General features: G+C 34.8%; 2 protein-coding genes across 2 annotated transcripts; one reads left to right on the top strand and one right to left on the bottom strand.

The window, feature by feature from the left end:
• The first annotated feature begins 8520 nt into the window (after positions 1-8520).
• On the top strand, positions 8521-9870 carry LOC116139683 (probable galacturonosyltransferase-like 1). Its single transcript, XM_031425344.1, has one exon. It carries the CDS (start codon positions 8559-8561, stop codon positions 9633-9635), a length of 1077 nt encoding a protein of 358 aa, XP_031281204.1. The 5' UTR covers positions 8521-8558; the 3' UTR covers positions 9636-9870.
• A 5585-nt stretch (positions 9871-15455) lies between these two features.
• LOC116139686 (probable vacuolar amino acid transporter YPQ1) lies at positions 15456-18936 on the bottom strand. The gene is made up of 12 exons (XM_031425347.1): positions 18597-18936; positions 18444-18486; positions 18160-18186; positions 17691-17789; positions 17494-17597; positions 17232-17406; positions 17043-17144; positions 16846-16941; positions 16717-16737; positions 16557-16615; positions 16371-16461; positions 15456-15921 (listed from the first exon to the last, which is right to left on the bottom strand). Exons 1-12 carry the CDS (start codon positions 18818-18820, stop codon positions 15808-15810), a joined length of 1155 nt encoding a protein of 384 aa, XP_031281207.1. The 5' UTR covers positions 18821-18936; the 3' UTR covers positions 15456-15807.
• Between the last annotated feature and the right edge of the window lie 1497 nt (positions 18937-20433).

The raw sequence follows: 20433 nt of genomic DNA, 5'->3' as shown, positions 1-20433 counted from the left end.
TTCTTATAAAAACATTATGATCGGATTAGCATGGTATTTCAGGTATGAGTAATATTAGTCTTACAAATAGGCATATAAAGAAGCATACAAAGAGACAAATTCAGCCCTTAAAAGAAGGGAAAAAGAGAGAGAGAGAGAGGTAATAATGAATTTTAAGGGTTGGATTTGTCTCTTTGTATGTCTCTTTGTAAGGCTAGTATTACTCTTCATATATATAGTTTCTAATTCTTGTTGTATTAGAGTTATTTATGTCCAATACATTCAAATTTAGCCTCCTGTTTTGTTACTTTTTGTGTAATAAGGTTCACAAAAATTGCCCATCCATGTCTGGTTTGAATGAATTGGGGTCCGCACATTTTGAAATTCAGAGTTTACGTTAGTATACTCATTGCTTAACCTGTTTTCCATGGGAGAAATCAAAGCATTTGTTGGAGTACGAACTTTGGTTCTGATTTCTACTGTTTCCAATTCTCACTAACTCAATTGTCAGATAGTTGCATTTTCGTATTTATCGGAATCATGAAAGAGTTTGCACACAGACAATAATTTCAACACAATTTTGAGAGCAATGTTCAATAAAATATGCAAACCGCACTAATCACCATTACTTTCCTAAACAGTAAACTCACTTTTATACACAGCACGAAACAAAGAAAGATGAAGTTAAAGTATCATTATTCATTACAAGTGAGATGAAGTGAAGAACTGAAGATGAAATGAAACGCAATTCACGAACTTTGACGGCGGACTACGACTGCAGAGCGGCCAACGGCAGATGATTGTGGCACACATGTTGATTGAAACAAGTAATGGAGAGTGAAGATTGAAGAGCTAAAGATGCCGAAGAGTTGAAAATCCATTGAATTTGTGAGAAATGAAAATTGAAATGGGTTTGGGAATTTACAAAATGCATTGACTCAGTTTTGGGCCAAAACCCAAAACCGGTTGGATGGGCAGTTAACTATAATAACCACGGTCCAATCGTGGGTTATATTGGATAGGGATATTTGGTTCCGAGTACCTTGTATTTTTTGAAGGAATCGAAATCTGTAACAATGGTTTTAGTTCTGGGTACCCTATAAAATTTGTATTATCCCCCAAAAGTTTTTAAAATAGAAAAAAACCCTTAAAAACTTACAAATACCCCCCACCTGGCACTTGTTAACAAAACTAAAATTACAAATTAGAAACTTCATTACTTTGTAAAGGTTGATTCTCAAAAATCAAACAAACTTACTTTAAATATTATGAAATATAAATATAAAACATTACTTTTTTTATAAAAGTTTTTATTAACCCTTTTATTATTTTATTTTATTTTTTATTAGTCTCGGTTTCTGATTCCAGTTCCAAAAATTTAGAATTAGAATCTACTCGTTGACAGCCAGTTTTGGGTAGGAATCGAAACCAAACCCTAAATACTTATCAATTCCGGTTTCAATCGGTTCTATGCATATACTAGTTTTTAATGTTTTAAAACCGGCCTAGCCTCTGATTCTCGGTCAACCGGTCTACCTAGGCCGCATTTCAAAACAATGCTGGTTCCTTTTCACATTAGTTTATTGTATTTAGGGAGCGTTTGGTTGGCGGTAATGTCAGATTATTGGGGTAATGTCATCTTATATTACTTGAATACCACGTTTGGTTGTCAAGTAATATAAGATTCCGGTAATCTTCAAATACCAATAGTAGTTACTATTGGTAATATTGGAGGTAATCTGATTACCTCCATTTTCTTAGGTATTCTGATATTACCAGTTTTATCTTTTTTTGTTATAATTTTATCCCTTATTAATGAAAATTTTGGACAATAATGCCCTCATTTTAAAATAAATTTACATTAATATCCTATTTCAATTTTACCTTTATTTAACTAAATTTTTTGACAATAATGTCCTTGTACTTAAAACAATTTACAAACCAGCCAACTGTAGCCACCACCCCACTACCACCACCGTCGATGCGGCCACCACCACGGACTGCCGCCCAAACTCGTCGAGTCTCTAAAAAAGAACGAGTTTCGGTGGGGCTCCGGAGGCATCGATATGGCCGTTTCCGGCATTTGATGGCCGAAAACGGCCATATCTGGCCGTTAATGGCCAGATCCTTGGCCATTAGCGGCCAGATCTGGGTGAGCTCTGGCCGTTAATGGCCACGGACCTGGCCGTTAACGGCCAGATCTATTTCACCGGAATAGATTTGGCCGTTACGGCCAGGTCCGTGGCCGTTACGGCCAGATCTCGCCCAGATTTGGCCGCTAATGGCCAAGGATCTGACCAACCGCCAGATCCGGCCTGATATGCCGTTTTCGGCCATCAATGGCCGAAAACGGCCATAGCGATGCCTCTTGGTCACGATGAGTTGCTGATGGGAGTTTCAAGAACTTCCGGCTGTGGTTTGCGGTGGCGGCAGGCGGCGGCAGGAGTGGGGGTGATTTCGTCATAAATTAAAGTTTTATATAAGCGGGGTGTTTTAGCTAAATCTGAAATATTGGGGGTTAAAGAAATTATTCAAAAATTAATAATAAATAATCTTATATTAAATTTAAAAGGCGACAATTTAGTAATTTAAATAACATACCCACCAATTTATTCCCCATAACCAATATATTCATTAACAACCCACCAACTAACCAAACACATTTTTTTTAAAGATTTCCAGTAATCTTCTAAGGTAATCTATCTCCCAGTAATCTAACTCCTGAATCTACATTCCTGACCAAACGCCCCCTTAGTATTTACTGTTTCACTTATGGCTCCGACACTGCTAGGTCTGGAATTTCTCATTCTTTTTACGGTTGAAGGTGATATCTCTGGTCCTTGCCTATATCATGCTATATTCAATCTTCTAGTAATCCCAAAGAAAACCCAAGATGTACAGTTGACAAGAACCATATTCTTCGTATAGTTATTACATGGATTCCTCATTCGTTTGTCTAATTTTGGAAAAAATGGAGCCTGTGGATTTGTTCAGAATTCCAATTTTTTTATTGTTGATGCTTGATTTTGACACCAACGAAATGCAGGTGTGAAATGTTGAGTTGGCCCCAAAAGACACACGTGAATGGTTTAGAAAAAGAAAGTAAATGCAGTTAGAAAGGAGTTTTAAAGTGGTTCGGATGCTAAGGAGACAAATCCTACGTCTACTGATGTTTTATTAATGATAAGGGTCAGGTCACTTTAGACGACTGGCTTTACACTGATGATACAAGTATCAAAGATTGTCTATTCTAGAGAGGGAGGGAGGTTTTGTCAAGAGTAAAATGTACAAATCTTCTTAATGAGAGAGGAGCTCTCATTTATAGTGGATGTCTTGAGGTAATGATCACTGAATCTGCAAGTTGTGGAATGATCCGTGCAATCCTTCTTTTAGAGCAATTCAGTGATTTGCTGCGGGATTGGACATGCGAGATCATCACAACTCCTTGCTGGCGGACGTGCATCCATTACCCTAACGAAGGCAATTTGTGGGTGCCATCATTACACACGAAGCAGCTGCATCAGAATGGCATAGGCTCTTCTCGAGGTTTGGCCTTTCGCACTTTAATTAGACGCCACGTCAGCCCTATGTTCCCAGGCATAATATTAATGAAATTAACAGTTGATGTCATGTGACATCTGTTAATGTTTTGCTTGCCGTGCAATTAATCTGAAAAAGCAATTGCACTTACCAGACTGGCCTGAAAAACACACTACCCTATTAAATACTCGATAGTTGGGTTGGTTTTTACACATTACCCTATTCAAAGCAAATTATACCGAAGTATTCAGTTGCTTCATGTATCCGTTACACATTACCCCTGTTCATGTTCATCCTTCATAAATGAGTCGCCTACTCAAGTTTTCTTAGGATGGAATGCGCTAATCTGAAATAACTTTGTGTATTAGAATTGTAATTTAGAACATGCATCGTAATACCCCATTAAAAAAGAAAAATAAAAAAAATAGACATACGCACACAGAAATGGTAAATGCTACATTTACCAATCACCATTTCCTATGAGCCGCCGCTTTTTCTTTATCTTTTTCTCTGGAATGATTCTTTTACCATTAAAAGATACAGTCATTACTTAATACGTTAAAAGTAAACAAGAGATGCAGATTTTAGTTTACTGAGATCATTGTGAGAAGAAGAGATGTGATAATTGATGGGTATAAAGTATAAACTTTTGTCTATGACGAAACCCAAGTTTGATGGAGTAATGCTTGACTAGATGAGCTTAAAATATGACATACCCATGTGCTCAAATCTGACTTTTAACACTCAATAATTTGCTTCTATCAAGAACATGAAGATTGAGACGGCATTGTCTTTACAAAAAAAAAAAAATAATAATAATGCATGATGATATTTATTTGAATACTTGCTCACTGTTTAGGCATGAATTAAAATTCATTTCTTCTATCCTTATTTGTACTACTTAATCAACAAAAATATAGTTTAACAACCACGTTTTAAAGCAGCGTAATTTCTTATTACAGATTTAAGAAACAGCAGTTTAAGCTTGATACTCTTGTTGTCTTTGCCAGCTTATTGTGTTGGATTCTCAATGTCCATAGTCTTTTCTTGAACATCATTGTAAGTAAACCCTTAATGTCAATTTACAAACTCAATTTACAGATTTTGAGTTCAAACATCAACCTGTTAATGTCAATTAATTTCTATATTAAACATATAGACAGAGATCTACAGTACTAAACTAACTAAGTTGATATCATAGTTAACCAAGGCATGCAGATGACTTAACTGTGTCGTATCTTAAATGCGATCTACTCGATCGATATTTTTTAACTTTTGAAAAAGGAAGTTTCAGAATCTAAGGTAAATATTTCATCTTCATCCATAGATCTAACTGACATTACCGAGTGGGCAGAAATTCTTGTCACTCTTGTGCAAAACAAAACGTGCACAACGTTATTCCATTGATATTCAAATTTGGTTTGCTAGCTGTACCTTTGTACGGTTATTGATCGAAATGATTTCATTCAAAGATGAAGGACCAGAAGAGCTGGCCAGTTGGGACAAGTCCATTCAACTCCAACTGGGAACTTGTTTTTGAATATTAATTTCTAAGTGGTCGTCGTCGCAGTCAGCAATGCACCATTCCATGTTCATATTGTAGATCAGGAATACTATCAGAGTTTCAGAATTAATGTTTATCTTATAAATTCTTAGTATTTTAAAGCCACTCACTGAATTCTATATAAAGATTGGCAACTTGTAACATTGATTTCCTAATATATCTTGTCTCACTTTGGGAGGATGGACCAGAACTTGAAAATTCAAACAATCATAATTTCAATGAGGACAAAAGAAGCTTGCTGTAATATAGATTTCTATAAGAAATTAAATATCACAGCCTGGAATTTCGTTGAGATATATATTTTATGAGATTTCTTATCGGTTTCTTTATCATCTTATTCGGCTGCTCATGAAGCAGGAGTATTTATTGCTTATATCTGCATTCTGGGCTTAATATTCTCCAAAATAAAACGCGCATAGCTGACTGACACAGACAACTAACTCTAACGCGTTCTTGACGTATTTTCTCGGAAACAGACAAAGCTTCAGCCAACGTAGTTGCCTCTTTCATCTGACTTTTCGCCGCCCTTGACTCAATTCTCGCTGTCGGTGACAAACTATTGGGTGATAATATTAGTAACTCGATTAGAATCTATATTATATTTTCCATTAGAGTAAACGACTTTCCCCACCCAAGATTTGCCTTAACGAATTTTTTTCATCTAAAAAATTTCAAAATACTACTTTTTCACCCAAAGTTAATATTCTGTAACTACCCAAAGCCGATTCTGGCCTATTTCAATGACGAAAATTTTATCCACCAACTCCGATCTCTTCTCAACAAAACTCATTTCACTCCGACACTTGATTTCTTATCAATTATCGGCTATCGCAAATGTAGAGTTTCTTGTTCTTAGTTGATTTCTAGTGGTGAATATTCAATCGGTCATCACCATTTGATCTACCGATCTCTACCCTCTTACCCTAGCTCTTGAAAACTCACCAATCATCAGCTGAGAAAGTGAAGTATGTTTTAGGTATTATCGAAATATAAACATTGGGTGAGAAAGTGATATTTTGAAATTTTTTGGGCTGAAAAGTGTCATTAAAGGCAAAACTTGGGTGGGAAAAAGTCGTTAACTCTTTCATAGTCAAAATGTTTGTGTAAAATAGAATTAGATTGCTGAAGATTCATGATTGAAAAGAGTTGCATGGGCCATGGACGGCATATTTTTAAGTAATAAAAGGAAGTAAACATGGTTAGCTGAGGTGAGATACATTAATTGAAAGTCATTTGGCCACGTGTAGCACATGGTTGTGTATATATATAAAATTGGTTTTATTAATTAAAGTCTAATAATAGAAGAAGTATGTGTCCACCATTGGGTGTTGTATAGCCAAGAAGTTGAGGAAGAGCATGTGAAGTGCACATGCCATTCAATGATCTCGTTGAGCTTGTATTTAAGCTATTAAATGGACATCTTAAATAAAACTACAACCCACCAGAAAAAAAAAAAATCAAACTGATGTACCAAAATTAATTAAGAAATTTAATTATGGCCTGAAATTAAAAGATGTTTTTAATTCTCATATCACAGGGATTTACAGAAAGTCGTAATCTTGATAATGAAATTAAAGTGTCAGTTCACATGGAAGGAGAAGGAGAGAGATGAAAGCAGTCGGCAACCAAAATTTAAAGTTTTTTTCTATGGTTATTTCTCTATCTTTCCATCGTCTTCAATACAATAAAATTTTCAGTCTTTTTCAATGCCTTTGAAAACCTCACTTACGTGGCATCGTTCTCTTTTGCCTTGACTCCCCGCTAATCAAGTCATCTGCAGATGAAGCTGTACGTGGCTGAACCTTTAAAACTTGAATCTGAGATTCATCGATATTGCTCCAGTGCCCTATCTTGAGACATACATGGACATTGATATCACTACGCATTAATTGTGTTTACTCAAATTTAAGCATCGGGGATTGATAATAATAGTATTTATTTTTAAGTTTTAATTTAGAAAGTTTTAGTTAAAGAAATATTCACTGGGAAATTAATCATCTGTGCTGCAAAATCATAGGCGATCATAATCCTATAAGAAAAGCATAGATTTAGGTTACAAATGATTTAGTGGATGAATTGCATTGATTTAAACATAGTGCAACGTGATTTTACCTAAATACATACAGAGTAAACTATATTTTCCCACCTAAATAATGGTTTAATGACACTTTTTCACATACAAACTTTTAAAATACTACATTACTCTCCAAATTTATGTTTTGTTTCCGGTTTCGGCATCTTATGACCTCAAACCACCATCATTCTCTTCCCTAATCATCACTCATCAAAACCCCTCAAATTCTACTCTGGTTGACCTTGCCAATCGCCAATAATCAAGCAGTTAGGGTTTTCGTAACTGTCCCTCTCAAGTTAAATTCTAGTCAATCCCAACCACCAAAAGACTTATCAGTCTCCCCTCTTCAAAAACCCTAATAGTTTCGTCGTCGGAATATAAATTTATATAATAAAATAGTATTTTAAACGTCTGTGAGTGAGAAGTATCATTGAGCCATTATTTGAGAGGAAAAAAGTCGTTAACTCTTATATATATATATATATATATGAATTACTTGAAAACTCTGATAACTGCCAGTTAAAATACGGGGAATGGATTAGTGTTTTGGGAATTCAGTTTTGGTTGGCAAGCTTTATCCATCCACTCACCAACATATTGTTTCCATTTTACAATTGTTTAAATACGTTTAATTTTAGTTGCATGCATCGGAAACTTGACACTTAAACTTGTAAATCTTTGTGTATACAGAAGCTAATTAGATGCTGCAATGGAGCTTTCATGGTCATTTGACGACGTGGATGGCTCAACTAAAGACACAATAAGTGAGTTGATATATCATTGTTCATTCATCTTACTCTTCTTCTTAGGTATACATCTTCATCTTCATCCTTCAACTGTATCATCAGTAATTAAAGGACAGTAAAAGTTATTATATTCCAATTTAATGCTGCCCTTTTTTTCCGGCTATACTTATTTAAATTTATTGTAAATGATTTGGCAATGGTCCATGAATCTTTTTAAAGCAGAAAAAAGTTGCCCATTTATTTATCTACCTTAGATTGGAAAACTGATACCCATGTTATTATATTAAATTCCAGTAGATCATTAACTATAGAAGATTATGAAATAAATGTAGTAACTTTGGATATCAAATATAGGATATATGATTGGGTAAGAGGTTATATTATTATATAATATTAAGTACTCATATAAAATAGTAATATTAGGTACTCATATAAAATAGTAGTAGTTTGGAGAAGAAAGTAAAGATAATAAAAATACGAAGTTAGGGGGAACTTGGTTTTAAAAGCCTTGACTTGGTTTGGTAGCGGCTCTCTTTGAATCATCGTGGGTTCAAAGCCAAGTAAAGACAAATATAGATGAGTCTTTTTCTCTCTTTAAGTAAATAACCAAAACTTCTCACCTCTCCAGCTAACTTTTTCATTCTTCAGAAAAAAAATGTGCAAGCCCATAGCACCACCTCCACCACATGGCCGCCACTTCCTGCTCCTCCTCCTCCTCCTCCTCTTCCTCTCCTTCACCATCACCAATGTCACCGCCACCACCACTAAAAAATTCAAAGAAGCACCACAGTTCTACAACTCCCCAAACTGTCCTTCCATCGTCGAATTAGATAACATTAACGATGATCATGTCATGTGCTCTCCCCAGGCTGTCCATGTAGCTATGACTCTAGACGCCGTCTATCTCCGTGGCTCCATGGCTGCAATATTCTCCGTTCTTCAACACTCCTCCTGCCCTCAAAACATTCTCTTTCACTTCATCTCCTCCTCCACCGACATAAATCATCTTCATGACACAATTTCTCACTCATTTCCTTTTCTCAAATTCCAAATCTACCATTTTGACGGCACTGCTGCTGCCGGCCTTATCTCCACCTCAATCCGCTCAGCTCTTGACTGTCCACTCAACTATGCCCGCAACTACTTAGCCGATCTCCTCCCATCATGTGTCAAGAAAGTGGTGTACTTGGACTCCGATTTAGTCCTCGTTGATGATATTGCAAAACTGGCTGGTACCCCGCTGAATAACCATGCAGTATTGGCAGCACCTGAGTACTGCAATGCTAACTTCACGTCATACTTTACCCCGAGCTTTTGGTCAAATCCCACATTGTCTTACACATTCGCTGGACGAAATGCTTGTTACTTTAACACGGGTGTTATGGTGATTGATCTGGAGAGATGGCGAGAAGGAGAATATACAAGAAAAATAACAGAATGGATGGAGCTACAAAAGAGAATGCGGATCTATGAGCTGGGTTCTTTGCCTCCGTTTTTGTTAGTGTTTGCAGGAAATATAGCGCCAGTTGATCATAGGTGGAACCAACATGGGCTAGGAGGAGACAATTATAGAGGTCTGTGTAGAGATTTGCATCCGGGTCCAGTGAGTTTGTTGCATTGGAGTGGCAAAGGTAAGCCGTGGGTGAGACTTGATGCCAACCGGCCCTGCCCGTTGGATGCTTTGTGGGCACCGTATGATCTCTTGCGAACACCCTTCTCTCTTGAGTCTTAGGATTTGGTACTATATCTGTATTATGATAATAAAGGTTTTATTCAGTCACATATCAAAAAAACAAAAAAAAAAAAAATCAAAGGAGAAGAGATCTATGAAGGTAGAATTTAGAAGATCTTTGTCTCTGTGTACATTACAATATGCTTATGTTTTTGGTCAAATATGTACCCGAGAACAGTGAATTACAGTTACGGCTACTAAACAAAGAAACCAGGAATTTAAATGGTTTATTGAATCTTCCTCTTTTCCTTTTTGTCTGTGATCTCTTCATGGTTCATCTCTGAAAGAAAATTTCCGTTAAATTTGCATGTCTCAAGCAGATCAAAGTATCCTGGAGAAAACAGACGGCTGTTGCAGCTAATAGCATATTCATAATTCAATTTAATTGTGGCATCAATTTCTTCTAAAGAGCTCAATTTCTTTCCAAATCCTGCAAATCATTGCATCCATAAATCTTTGATCCTACTTTGTGGAGATTGGATACCATATTACTTAACAGAACAGTTAACACTTCAAATTGAGTATTACTTTTATTAAGTATGCCATTTTCTCTTTTTGCTTAGGTGTCTATTGTCTGGTCTGATCAAAGCTAAACATTAAACTTTGAAGAATTGACCAAATGATGAACCTTCTTATAGCAAAATAATATCAATAAAGAAAAATCACCAATTTGATTAGTGGAGGTGGGGACTAAATATTACATCATTCGAAGGTTCATTATCAGCTGCGACTTCTGTCCGAATCCCCTCTTTAAATTGCAATAAACAGAATCTTTGTGGGTCAGCAGTGTCTTAATTTTCTCCCCAAATTGTGTAGTTTTTGTGAATGAAAAAACTACTGGTCCTACAGCTATCAATCCTTTAAGAGTTTACAGTGTACTACAGGAGTTATCAGTCTTGGCATCTTGTGGTGATTTCCTTCCCTGAATTTCCAATATCAAAGTAGTGACCAGAAAAATAAATGCGAGCCTCAACAGTTGCTGTCCATCACCATAAATTACAATCAATCAAAACAACTCTACTGCTCAGAATTTCTTTTTTTTTTTTTTTAAATATTTCTGAAAATTCTTTATCCCATTGCACCTTCTGTCACAGTTCACAGATGTAGTTTCTTGTTTGTTATTAAGAAAAATAGTCAGGCAGACACTTTGAACAGTAAACTGCACTAACAAAATTGCCCAACTTTTGCAATTAGTCAATAATTAACCACAGCACAAATCAGTTGTATTATAACTTGTTTAGTCGTTAATAATTTGGCACCTTTGAAAATATAGAGTAGAAGCTCCCACAGCATTTCTAGAAAAGACAACCCACGTACATTGACTTCTTCAAAGAAAATTAAATTAAACTAAAATAAAGTCTAATCAGTTTTAAGTTTCTGACTACGTACTTTGTTTTCTGGTAAGATTTGAATTCAATCTCAAATATGCCAACCCTCCAATTCCGCAAATCTAAATCGTGTCTGCAATTAACATAAAGAAAGAAAAGTAAAGAATGTATCTTTATACTACACAATGAACGCGTTTTCTTTTGTCTATATTTGATTCAATTTGATTTTAGATAAAATCTTCTCTTTTATAAAGCAATATAAAAACGAAGCAAAAATATTTTTCAAAATTTTCAAAGGTTACCGCACGACATAAGATTCTGTGTGTTACTTCGTTGGGAAAAAAAGGAAGAAATAGCTCACCTCGCCTTTTTAGAAAGTTTAGACCCTACCGGTATTGGGTTGTATAATTAGATACCAACGAAAGTAATGCTAACAAGAAACAGTGCTTAAGTTTTTAAAGCCTAGACCAGAACGGAATAAAAGTTTAATAAAGACTCTTAGGTGTATTATTCAAAAAGTTCTGAATTCGAATCCCTCTTCGATTGCTAATAGGATAACCATTAAAACTTTTATTCGACTGATAGTTTCAAGGTCTTAAGAAATTAGTTGAAATACCCTTCATTTTACCCAAAGGTCACAAACCACTGGTCTAGCAAAAAAGCCGGAGTGAAACTCCATTACGCCTGAAATTTATGGTTAATTGCCAAGAAATATTGCTCCTTGTATAGCTTATGGGTAACATGTTCTCTCATTTAATTCATGAGTAGTATTACTTGAATCTAGGAGTAACTAAGGCTGCCATGGAATAAATTAAGTTGTACCGACAACCTAGTTCCTCTGGTGCTGCGAGATGTATGGCGCCTGGGAGATCTTCAACCTTAATTTACTCTTAACCCGTGGAGTCAACTCATCGGGATTATAGATTTATTAATTAACTACTTAGTTAATTTATAAACCAGTACTAAACGTTGTAGATTCTTAACTTCCAGTCAACTCATCAAATGTTTATACACATTAACATAATACCTAGATCTAATTATGGGAAAAGCTAGCTCCATCTACCGGAGGACAACTAGTCCTGGAAATTTAAGGCCTTGTAGAAATTAAGGAGGCAAATTCTTTTCCAGGGCACTTTCAGTTTCAACCAACCTTTTTTCCTGGGAAAATAAGCAAACGATATTGCTTTCACTTGAATTATTATTATCGGTTTCCCAATGACTAAGGGAATGTGACATTGAACCTATTGATGATGTTTATTGTTCAATCCAACAACTGAGTAACCAACAATTCATCGTACAAAAATTGGAATGTTAAATGCTAATCACATTAAATTATTTATATATAATTCAAATCCAATATTCACTTTGACGTAGCTGAGTTAGCATAATAACAAGACTAGCACTTGACTATACCTTTAAAATCGATAAACAAGTCTCAATCACAAAAATTTAAGTCGTAAAGTTTAAAGGAAAATCTGAATAATCATTGAATATCTTAAAAAAAAAAAACAAATAATATGTTTATATAAGGTGGTGACAACCAAACCTAACAAGACTCCACAATAAACAAGAAAAGAAAATCCAAATTCTTAAAAAAAAAATAAAAAATAAAATCCTAAAATAATATAGGAAATACGTTCAGAAAACTTAAATGGCATTGAAACAGTGGATTTCCATTGATATATTATGGGTCCCGTAACTCCTCCCGAATGAAAAATTATAACTGTTGTAAATTGGTCTGTTGCATTTGGGCTTCTAACACACGACCCTCTCTAGGAATTTATCTGTTAGACATTCGACGTCACACTTTCATTTAACATACAGAACAGAATGTAGCAATAAATAGAAAACACTTATGCCAACTCATTTGAGGTTTGATTATTCTATTGACCTCAAATGCTACATTTTAATTTGTGAGAGTGGGTATATGATTGAAATTTATTTTATTACTGAACATAGAATATGTTTCTGTTGCCCAAACTTTTAACATATGAAACGAATGTTTACCAGATTATTCCCACAACTACTGCCACCGATGAGTTATTGATTAGTTGGAAGAAACGATCTCCATATCATTCAACCATTAGAATAAAGTCCTAATCTAACAATTATATATCAAAACACTTTATAGAGCTTTGTTAGTGTTAGTTGCTTTTACAACTATTATGTTCATTTTATTTAATAAACGATACTAGCATGATTCTTTTCTATAAATTATTGAACTCATGCTTTTACAATTATTATTTTCTTTTCTACATCCACAAATTATTTTTTTGTATTGATGTTGTATGGCAAGAATAAAAGAATTGAAGAGAGCAAAAATCAATTTAATTATGATAAGGTTTAATTTAGAAAATGAGAAATTAAGGTATATGTTTGTGGATGTAGGTTTTGTAAGTGTTTTGAAGAAGAAGAAATTGATGGTATAATAACTTATTATTATAAAAGTGGAACTCATCTTGTTGAAAATTAGGGAGAAATAAAACCACCCTCCATTATATCCATTAGATCAAAATAGGGTCTTATACCTGCAGTTAGATGGGCTAGAATTTTGAATGAAAGAGCCAGAATTTTGAATGAAAGAGCCAGATCGCATATAAATCAGGGAATGGAAGCCCAGTCTGAATTCCAAATGAATTCCTAGAGCCCAACATCCAAAAAATTGTGATACTCTACAGTCCCTCCTTGTTTTAGACAGCGTAGTCATAGGATAAAATATGCAGTTTTCTCTTTCATCTAATCACCTTATTAAACTCTTACGGGGCGTTTGTTGGGAATAATATGGGATTACTGGAGTTATGTTATCTTATATTACTTGATTATTACGTTTGATTGTCAAATAATATAAGATTCTGGTAACCTTCAAATACCAATAGTAGTTACTGTTGGTAATATTTGTGGTAATATGATTACCTCCATTTTCTTAGGTATTCTAAGATTATTAGGGTAATTTTTTTTTTTGTTACAATGTTATCCCTTATTAATAAAATTTTAGGACAATAATGCCCTTATTTTTAAATTTATTTACATGAATATGGCTTTTACTATTTCACCCCAATTAATTAACTTTTTTGACAAAATTACCCTTGAATTCAAAACAAATTGCAACCCACCCAAGCCACCACCCCCACCCATCTGCCGCCAACAACCACCGCTGCAGCCAACCGTCGCAGCCGTCAGAACGATGCACGAAAGGCTGAAAATGGCCACCGTGCACCAATATGGCCATGGCCAGATCTATCGTGTTTGGCTATTTCCGACCAGATCTCTAGCCGGAAATGGCCATACGGCTCACGAAGGCCATTTCATGCCTTTCGTGCACCATTAGGTTGCTGGCGGCGTGCGATGGTTGCCGACGGCCAACAGTGGCTGGGTTGGTGGGGGTGTTTTGTTGATTTTTAAAACTTTTATTATGGGGTTGTTTTTGCTCAGTTTTTAAAAGCATGGGGGTTATATTAATCCAAATAATAATCAATATTAAAAAATAATATAATAATAATATTTAATTAGAAGACAATTCAGTAATTTAAATAATATACCCACTAATTTATTTCTCCTAACCAAACATATTAATATAACATATCCACCAATTAACCAAACACATTTTCCTAAAGATTCCCAGTAATCTTCAAAGTAATCTAACTTTCCAGTAATCCAATATTCCCAATAATCCAACGTTCCCTTAACCAAACGCCCTTTAAGGGATTGGTTTGGTAGTCAAGAAGGTTTGTTCTTTTTATTGACTTACTAAGTTCAAATCACTTTGGAAGTATCTACTACATTTGTGGCTTATGTGAAACATTGGACTTGTAGAGTGTTCAATGAACCTCAAAGATTAGTTGAGATGCACGCAAACTGGCCGAACACCCCGATTATCCAAAGAAAAAAAAAAAAAATCACTGTATTTAATTTTAATTGCTTCCCAACTTGTTACTCGGATTCGATTTTAGGGTCGTTATATTATAGGAACCAAATTTAACTATATTAGGGCTTGTGTTTTTAGATGTGTATTTTACAGGAGTGCAGACCCAAATCCAAGAAAGGAAGGAAATTAGTTAAGAAAGAGAAGTCCAAATTCAAAGAATAGACTGGGTAAAAGAGTAATTTCACCCTCCGAGGCATATTAGTTGCCTAACCTATGATGGGAGGAGTAATCCATGTAATTAAGGAGAACTTGAAGGGCAAAAGGAACTAAATAAAATTTTCTCTCATTTTCCCTCACTTTTCTTCCAACCAAACACCATAATTTCTCACATAAATTCTACAAAAATCTATATTGAAGATCTTAGAATCTTCAATTATCTTTTTGTTTCCTTTCACCATTATTTCACAATCATAAACTACTCTTCTGTTTTTGCTTAATTTTTACATTCCCTTTCAGAATTTATTATCAACATTCTTTATAGAATTTCTCATAACAGTGTTGAGCTAGATGATAATATTTAATACAGGGAATAATAAAGGAAACCAACTGAACCGCACAAATGGCGACAAGTTGATTACAGTGACACAGTCAATCAGATATTGAACGTTGATGTCAACGTCTCCATGTAATTCCAAAGTACCTAGCGGACAAGCCCTCCATCCCATCAGAATCTTAACCACACAACAAAATCTTTTCACTCAAGTTTTAAACAAACGACCCCACAAACGTCAATTTACGTTTCAAGTGGACTTCTATCAACTGAACTAAATGGCGAATCACCGCATAAATATAATCTTAATCTTACCCACTGACAAGACTTTATTTAATTAATTAACGGCAACTTGTCTTACAGAGTGATCTTCAACTTAATAAATTGTTGATAGATAATATTACAACACTAAAAGCAAGAAGCAATCAATCAAGCTACAGTTGCTTTTGTTGCATCCTCGTAATGTTTATGTCCGTAGTGATCTTCTCCGTAACTTGAAGATTTCCTTCTGAAATATCTGTAATAAATATACTGTAATATGATCTATAACGATGCGTTAAGGTTTATATTAACAACAAAAATTGATCCATAACTTAATTTCACAAACTTTTTCTTATCATTTTGATATAACAATTTATAATTTGACAAATAAAATTCATTATTAAACAGATAAAATTTCTTACGAATTGACGAATTATAAACTATCACAGAGGTTATTAAAAAAAGTTATAAATCTTCCAAATTTTTTCTTACTGTCTTAATGTGACAGTTTACAATTTGACAAACGAGATCCATTGTCTTAATGTGAGTTTACAATTTGACAAACGAGATCCATTATTGAACAGATAAAACCTATTATGAATTGATTAATTATAAACTATCAAATCGAGGTTATTAGGAAAAGTTGGTAAGATTTAGTTGTAAATAAACCAATAACTAAAAACTATAATAATAGTTGATTGCTTTAGAAAATTTACTACAGAGAAGGATACAAATAAGTCCAGCGCCACGCAGACTATGGCATCCAGCAACCATGGCATATTGGCTTTTATATTTTCCCATTCAGTGTTTCTCACAAGAATACTGCATTCATATTAGGGATCCATGGTTAAGAATAAGATTAATTAAATATAATAATAATAATAATAAGTAAAGTTGAGAGAAATAGACAGCACAACCTTAAAACGTAAGTGACATTGGCCACCAGTGCAAAGAGGAACATAAGAGGATTTAAGCCCTATAACAAGGTTGTGATTTATTTGATCAGTCAATCTTTCAAGATTTATTTGAGTAGTTATGAATTGAAGACTGCAGTGAGTATAGAGTTAAGAGCATCACCTCCACACTCCCTCTTTTAATCTGATGATTGGAATTAATAAAAAATAGATTTGATTAGTAACGTGACAAAATTAATGTATAGGAGGACAAGAAAGAAATTAAATTTGTCAAATTTAAGTGGACTTTTACATTTAGCCATATTTGAGGAAGTCGACCGCCCATGTATATAGCAGCCATCAGCCATCCCAGCCATTGTCCAAAGACACTGTGCTCCGTGCTGCTTCCCTGATATTAATATTTACAGTTTCAAACACTTAATAAAAAACAATATAAAAACCATGGCCAAAATATACATAAACAGAGTCTTTTGTAAAAACTTATCTTACATTTAAGACTCTTCTTGAGTTAAACCCGGCAATTGTTTCTGTCAATGCCTTACTCTGCATCGGAAGATTAAGAGATACAGCAAGAAATGTTCCATAACCAGCCTGAAAACACATCATGTCACATCTAGTAAAAGGAATTAAACTAAAATGACCAAATAAATTAACAGAGAAAAAGAATATATGACTGACGGATCTTGGAATTGGCCTGGGCTGGCTAACAGAGTGAGTCTTAGATGAAACCGGAGCCGCTTCATCGTCAGACGATGAATCGTCGTTAAAGCGCATGGTTGAAGGCCCACTTTGGGCTGCCCTAAGATAAGTTCGAAAGGGGGGAGTACCACTGCCAGCTAAAGATCTAGCGGATCTGAAACATGTTTTACATATTGATATTTAGAAGAGTGTTAAAACACTGAACATTAAGTGTCTAAGGGGAGAATTTAATATTGCATACGTGTAGTAATACTCTCTCCGAGAATATGCTTTTACTTCAGCCCCGGGAATGGGGATGCCTGTGTCAGCTGACTTAGGTTTCAAAGGCTCCTTCTCATCTTTATCCTGCATATAAATATACAAATAAAACCTGTAAATACCTCTTATCTAAGGTAAACAAATTCGTAAAGTAGATATTTAGATGTTGAGAAAGCGTACTCCCAGTTTAGCTTTGATTTGTCTGGATTTCCACCTTTTGTAGATGTGATCATAGTACAAGCCTTGCAACACCAATACTATAGTACTGATCGTGTAGAGCTGGGAGAAGAAGTCAAGGAAATTGGTTTAGTTTTGACAAAGAAAAGCCTTAATATACAGTATCCAGATCTTTGTCAAAAAGTTCTTGATTTCCAGATTCTTTTTTATTCGAGTTTATCCAAAGGAATTAATAATTTATAAAATATAAAATATTTAAGTTTATCATGGATTATTATTAATAAAAAGTAGGATGCACATTTAGGTAACTTTTTCATTTACTCAATAATTGTTGACATAAACCGAGAGTAAACCCCATTTTTGGGTGTAAAGCTATAGAACAGGCACTTGCAATTACTAAAGAGGTTCAGGGTTCGTTTAGTAATTGAACATATGTATAAAGGTAGCAGGAGCCAAGAAAGTGCGGTATTACCAGAGCTGTGTAGTACTGCGTTGGTAACTGCATCAAGAAAATAAAACAGAAAGATATCAGACAAAAGACTTTATGAAATATTTATATAATATTAGAAAAGTTAATCTAGAATATTAATTTTATAAAAAGAGATTTAATCTAGATTATTAGTTTAATGAAAAGAATGAAGAACTACTAGTGAAATGTTGTCAGAGCCATCCAGTGTGAGGTTGTTCTCTCATTACCGGACGACTGGACCACAAAAGCTGTATAGGAGTTGAGTTAATTTTCAGTGTCACACTCACCGTTGCTGGTTCGAGAAGACAACCCACCAGATTAAAAACATCTCTGTATCATTATAAGATAAATTAACTGTTAAAATGAGTAGAAACGTCGAACTTTGTTTATGTGCGTCAGTGCGCGTGTGCGTGTTGCAGATAAAAGAACAAAGAACAAACCCGGCAACCCAAGTGAGGAGAAATGCTAAAGAGACTCCATGGCTAGACTTTGTGTGGAAGTTGGTGATGATTTGAGGGATCTCTGCAACTCCCCAACAGACTAGACTAACGATCCCAAAGCCAAAAGAGAAATCATCCTGGAGATTGCAGAGGCAGTCTTTGAAATACCTCTCAACCCAACGCACACAAGGCTTGTTCTCTTTAACACAATAAGCTAAAGACATAGCTAATATGTCTGTCTCTCTCTTTTCTGAAAAATGAGTGTAGTTTTGTTGGTGAAGTTGATAATGGTTTTTAAAGGCAGAGAGGTGAGGTTTATATTACAGAAGAGAATCCTTATTAGTAACGGATAAGTAGGTGTGCTTGTGTTGTTATTTTACTTTGAGGAAGGGACCCAATTGTAAAAACCAGAACATGCTAGTTGAGTGTCATCATGTCGACAGCATATTCTTGCTGTGCTACGGATGATGCCAGAAATTAATTTTCATGTCACCTTGTGGCCGTGTGGGTAAATATGAGACTCTGACTTCTTGAATAATGTGGTTCGCATATTCTTGTGGATATGTCCTTTCTGTTGGTACTATGGCAAACGTTGCTAAGCCTACGGTCCAGATTTTTTAAAAGGAGTAAGCAATTAGTGATCGGGTTCCACTTGAATGGTTCATAATTTCGTATAAAACGTGGCATAGGGACGTACCATTTATCTGGGATTAACCTGGGTGGTCAACTGGTCATGTTTGGTCCAAAAGGAAATATATTCTATAGTTTTATAACGTATATCAATAAAGCTCCCAAATATTTGCATTATGATATTGTAGGCATCAGAACTAGCACCAAAAGAACTATCTCGTTCCTGCTTGAATGCAGTGACAGTGTATGAAAAAGAAAATTGAAGTATAAGAAAGTTGTTTATTATTAGGTTATAGACTTATTAAAGGCAACAGTCTGCATTTGATTACAAGTTAATGGTTTTATTCACTGCATCCAATCTTCACTGCGTTGAAAAATGGTAATGAAATCGGCACACGTGTAACCGTCGTGGAAATGCTATAGTCTTTTTCAAATTTCTAGGTATTAGAAATAATTATTATAAATTAGAATTACTCCCATCAATGTTTTCTATACAGAGGAGGTATACGAAGTTTAACCTTCGTCCTTCATCTTCATTATTTTTCTACCTCTCTTTCTTTTTTTTTCGTTTTTCTTTTATTTTTTTATTTACTTTATAAGTTTCTTTATAGAATTTTTTGTAAGAATAGACTTACTCTTTGTATATAATGTTTTTATCTAAAATACTTGTAAGCATTAAATTAATTCATGGATTCAACTTTCGTTGACTAGGAGACAAGCATAGGAAATCAAATCTTTAATGGTCCTTCCAATAAATGAAATTATCGTGAGAGCTTTGAAATGTCAATTCTTACAGGTCGAAAGATAAAAGAGTTCTGATCCAAATGGTGATATGATCTGTCCAGCTAGTTACAGTGTAGTTGAGTTAAAATTTACCACTACGAATCAAACCCAATATAGGGGCCAAGTTCAATATAGAAAAATGACAAATTAAACCCCGACAATTATGTGCATACTTCAATCGGCTTTATTTGATTCTACTCAGTTGAATGTGGCCTCAAAAGCATCTGGGTTCATTCTGTAAACACATATGCTTGATAAAATAGGCTTAGATAGAACTCATTCCCAAAAATTAGTTCAAAAGAGAAAAAAACCCAATCACTTATATACACCATAACAACCCACTATTGGGGCGATGTAGGATAAATTCAACTTCTAATACCCTCTCTCATGCTCGACGTACAAGGCCGAGGTCCAAACTCATCAT

Source organism: Pistacia vera, unplaced genomic scaffold (assembly GCF_008641045.1).
Source record: "Pistacia vera cultivar Batoury unplaced genomic scaffold, PisVer_v2 Contig357, whole genome shotgun sequence".
Lineage (NCBI taxonomy): Eukaryota > Viridiplantae > Streptophyta > Magnoliopsida > Sapindales > Anacardiaceae > Pistacia > Pistacia vera.
The sequence above is the reverse complement of the archived record's forward strand: the minus strand, read 5'-3'. Positions and strand labels throughout refer to the sequence as shown.

What these genes read in the sequence shown, in the direction of transcription:
- LOC116139683 (XM_031425344.1), top strand. Translation starts at nt 8,559, where the DNA reads ATGTGCAAGCCCATAGCACCACCTCCACCACATGGCCGCCACTTCCTG.
- LOC116139686 (XM_031425347.1), bottom strand. Translation starts at nt 18,820, where the DNA reads ATGTCTTTAGCTTATTGTGTTAAAGAGAACAAGCCTTGTGTGCGTTGG. An exon ending in CTCCTCACTTGGGTTGCCGG is followed by an intron (nt 18,487 to 18,596) that starts GTTTGTTCTTTG and finishes ATAATGATACAG; the next exon opens with AGATGTTTTTAATCTGGTGG. An exon ending in TTAAAAGAGGGAGTGTGGAG is followed by an intron (nt 16,616 to 16,716) that starts GTGATGCTCTTA and finishes ACCTTGTTATAG; the next exon opens with GGCTTAAATCCTCTTATGTT.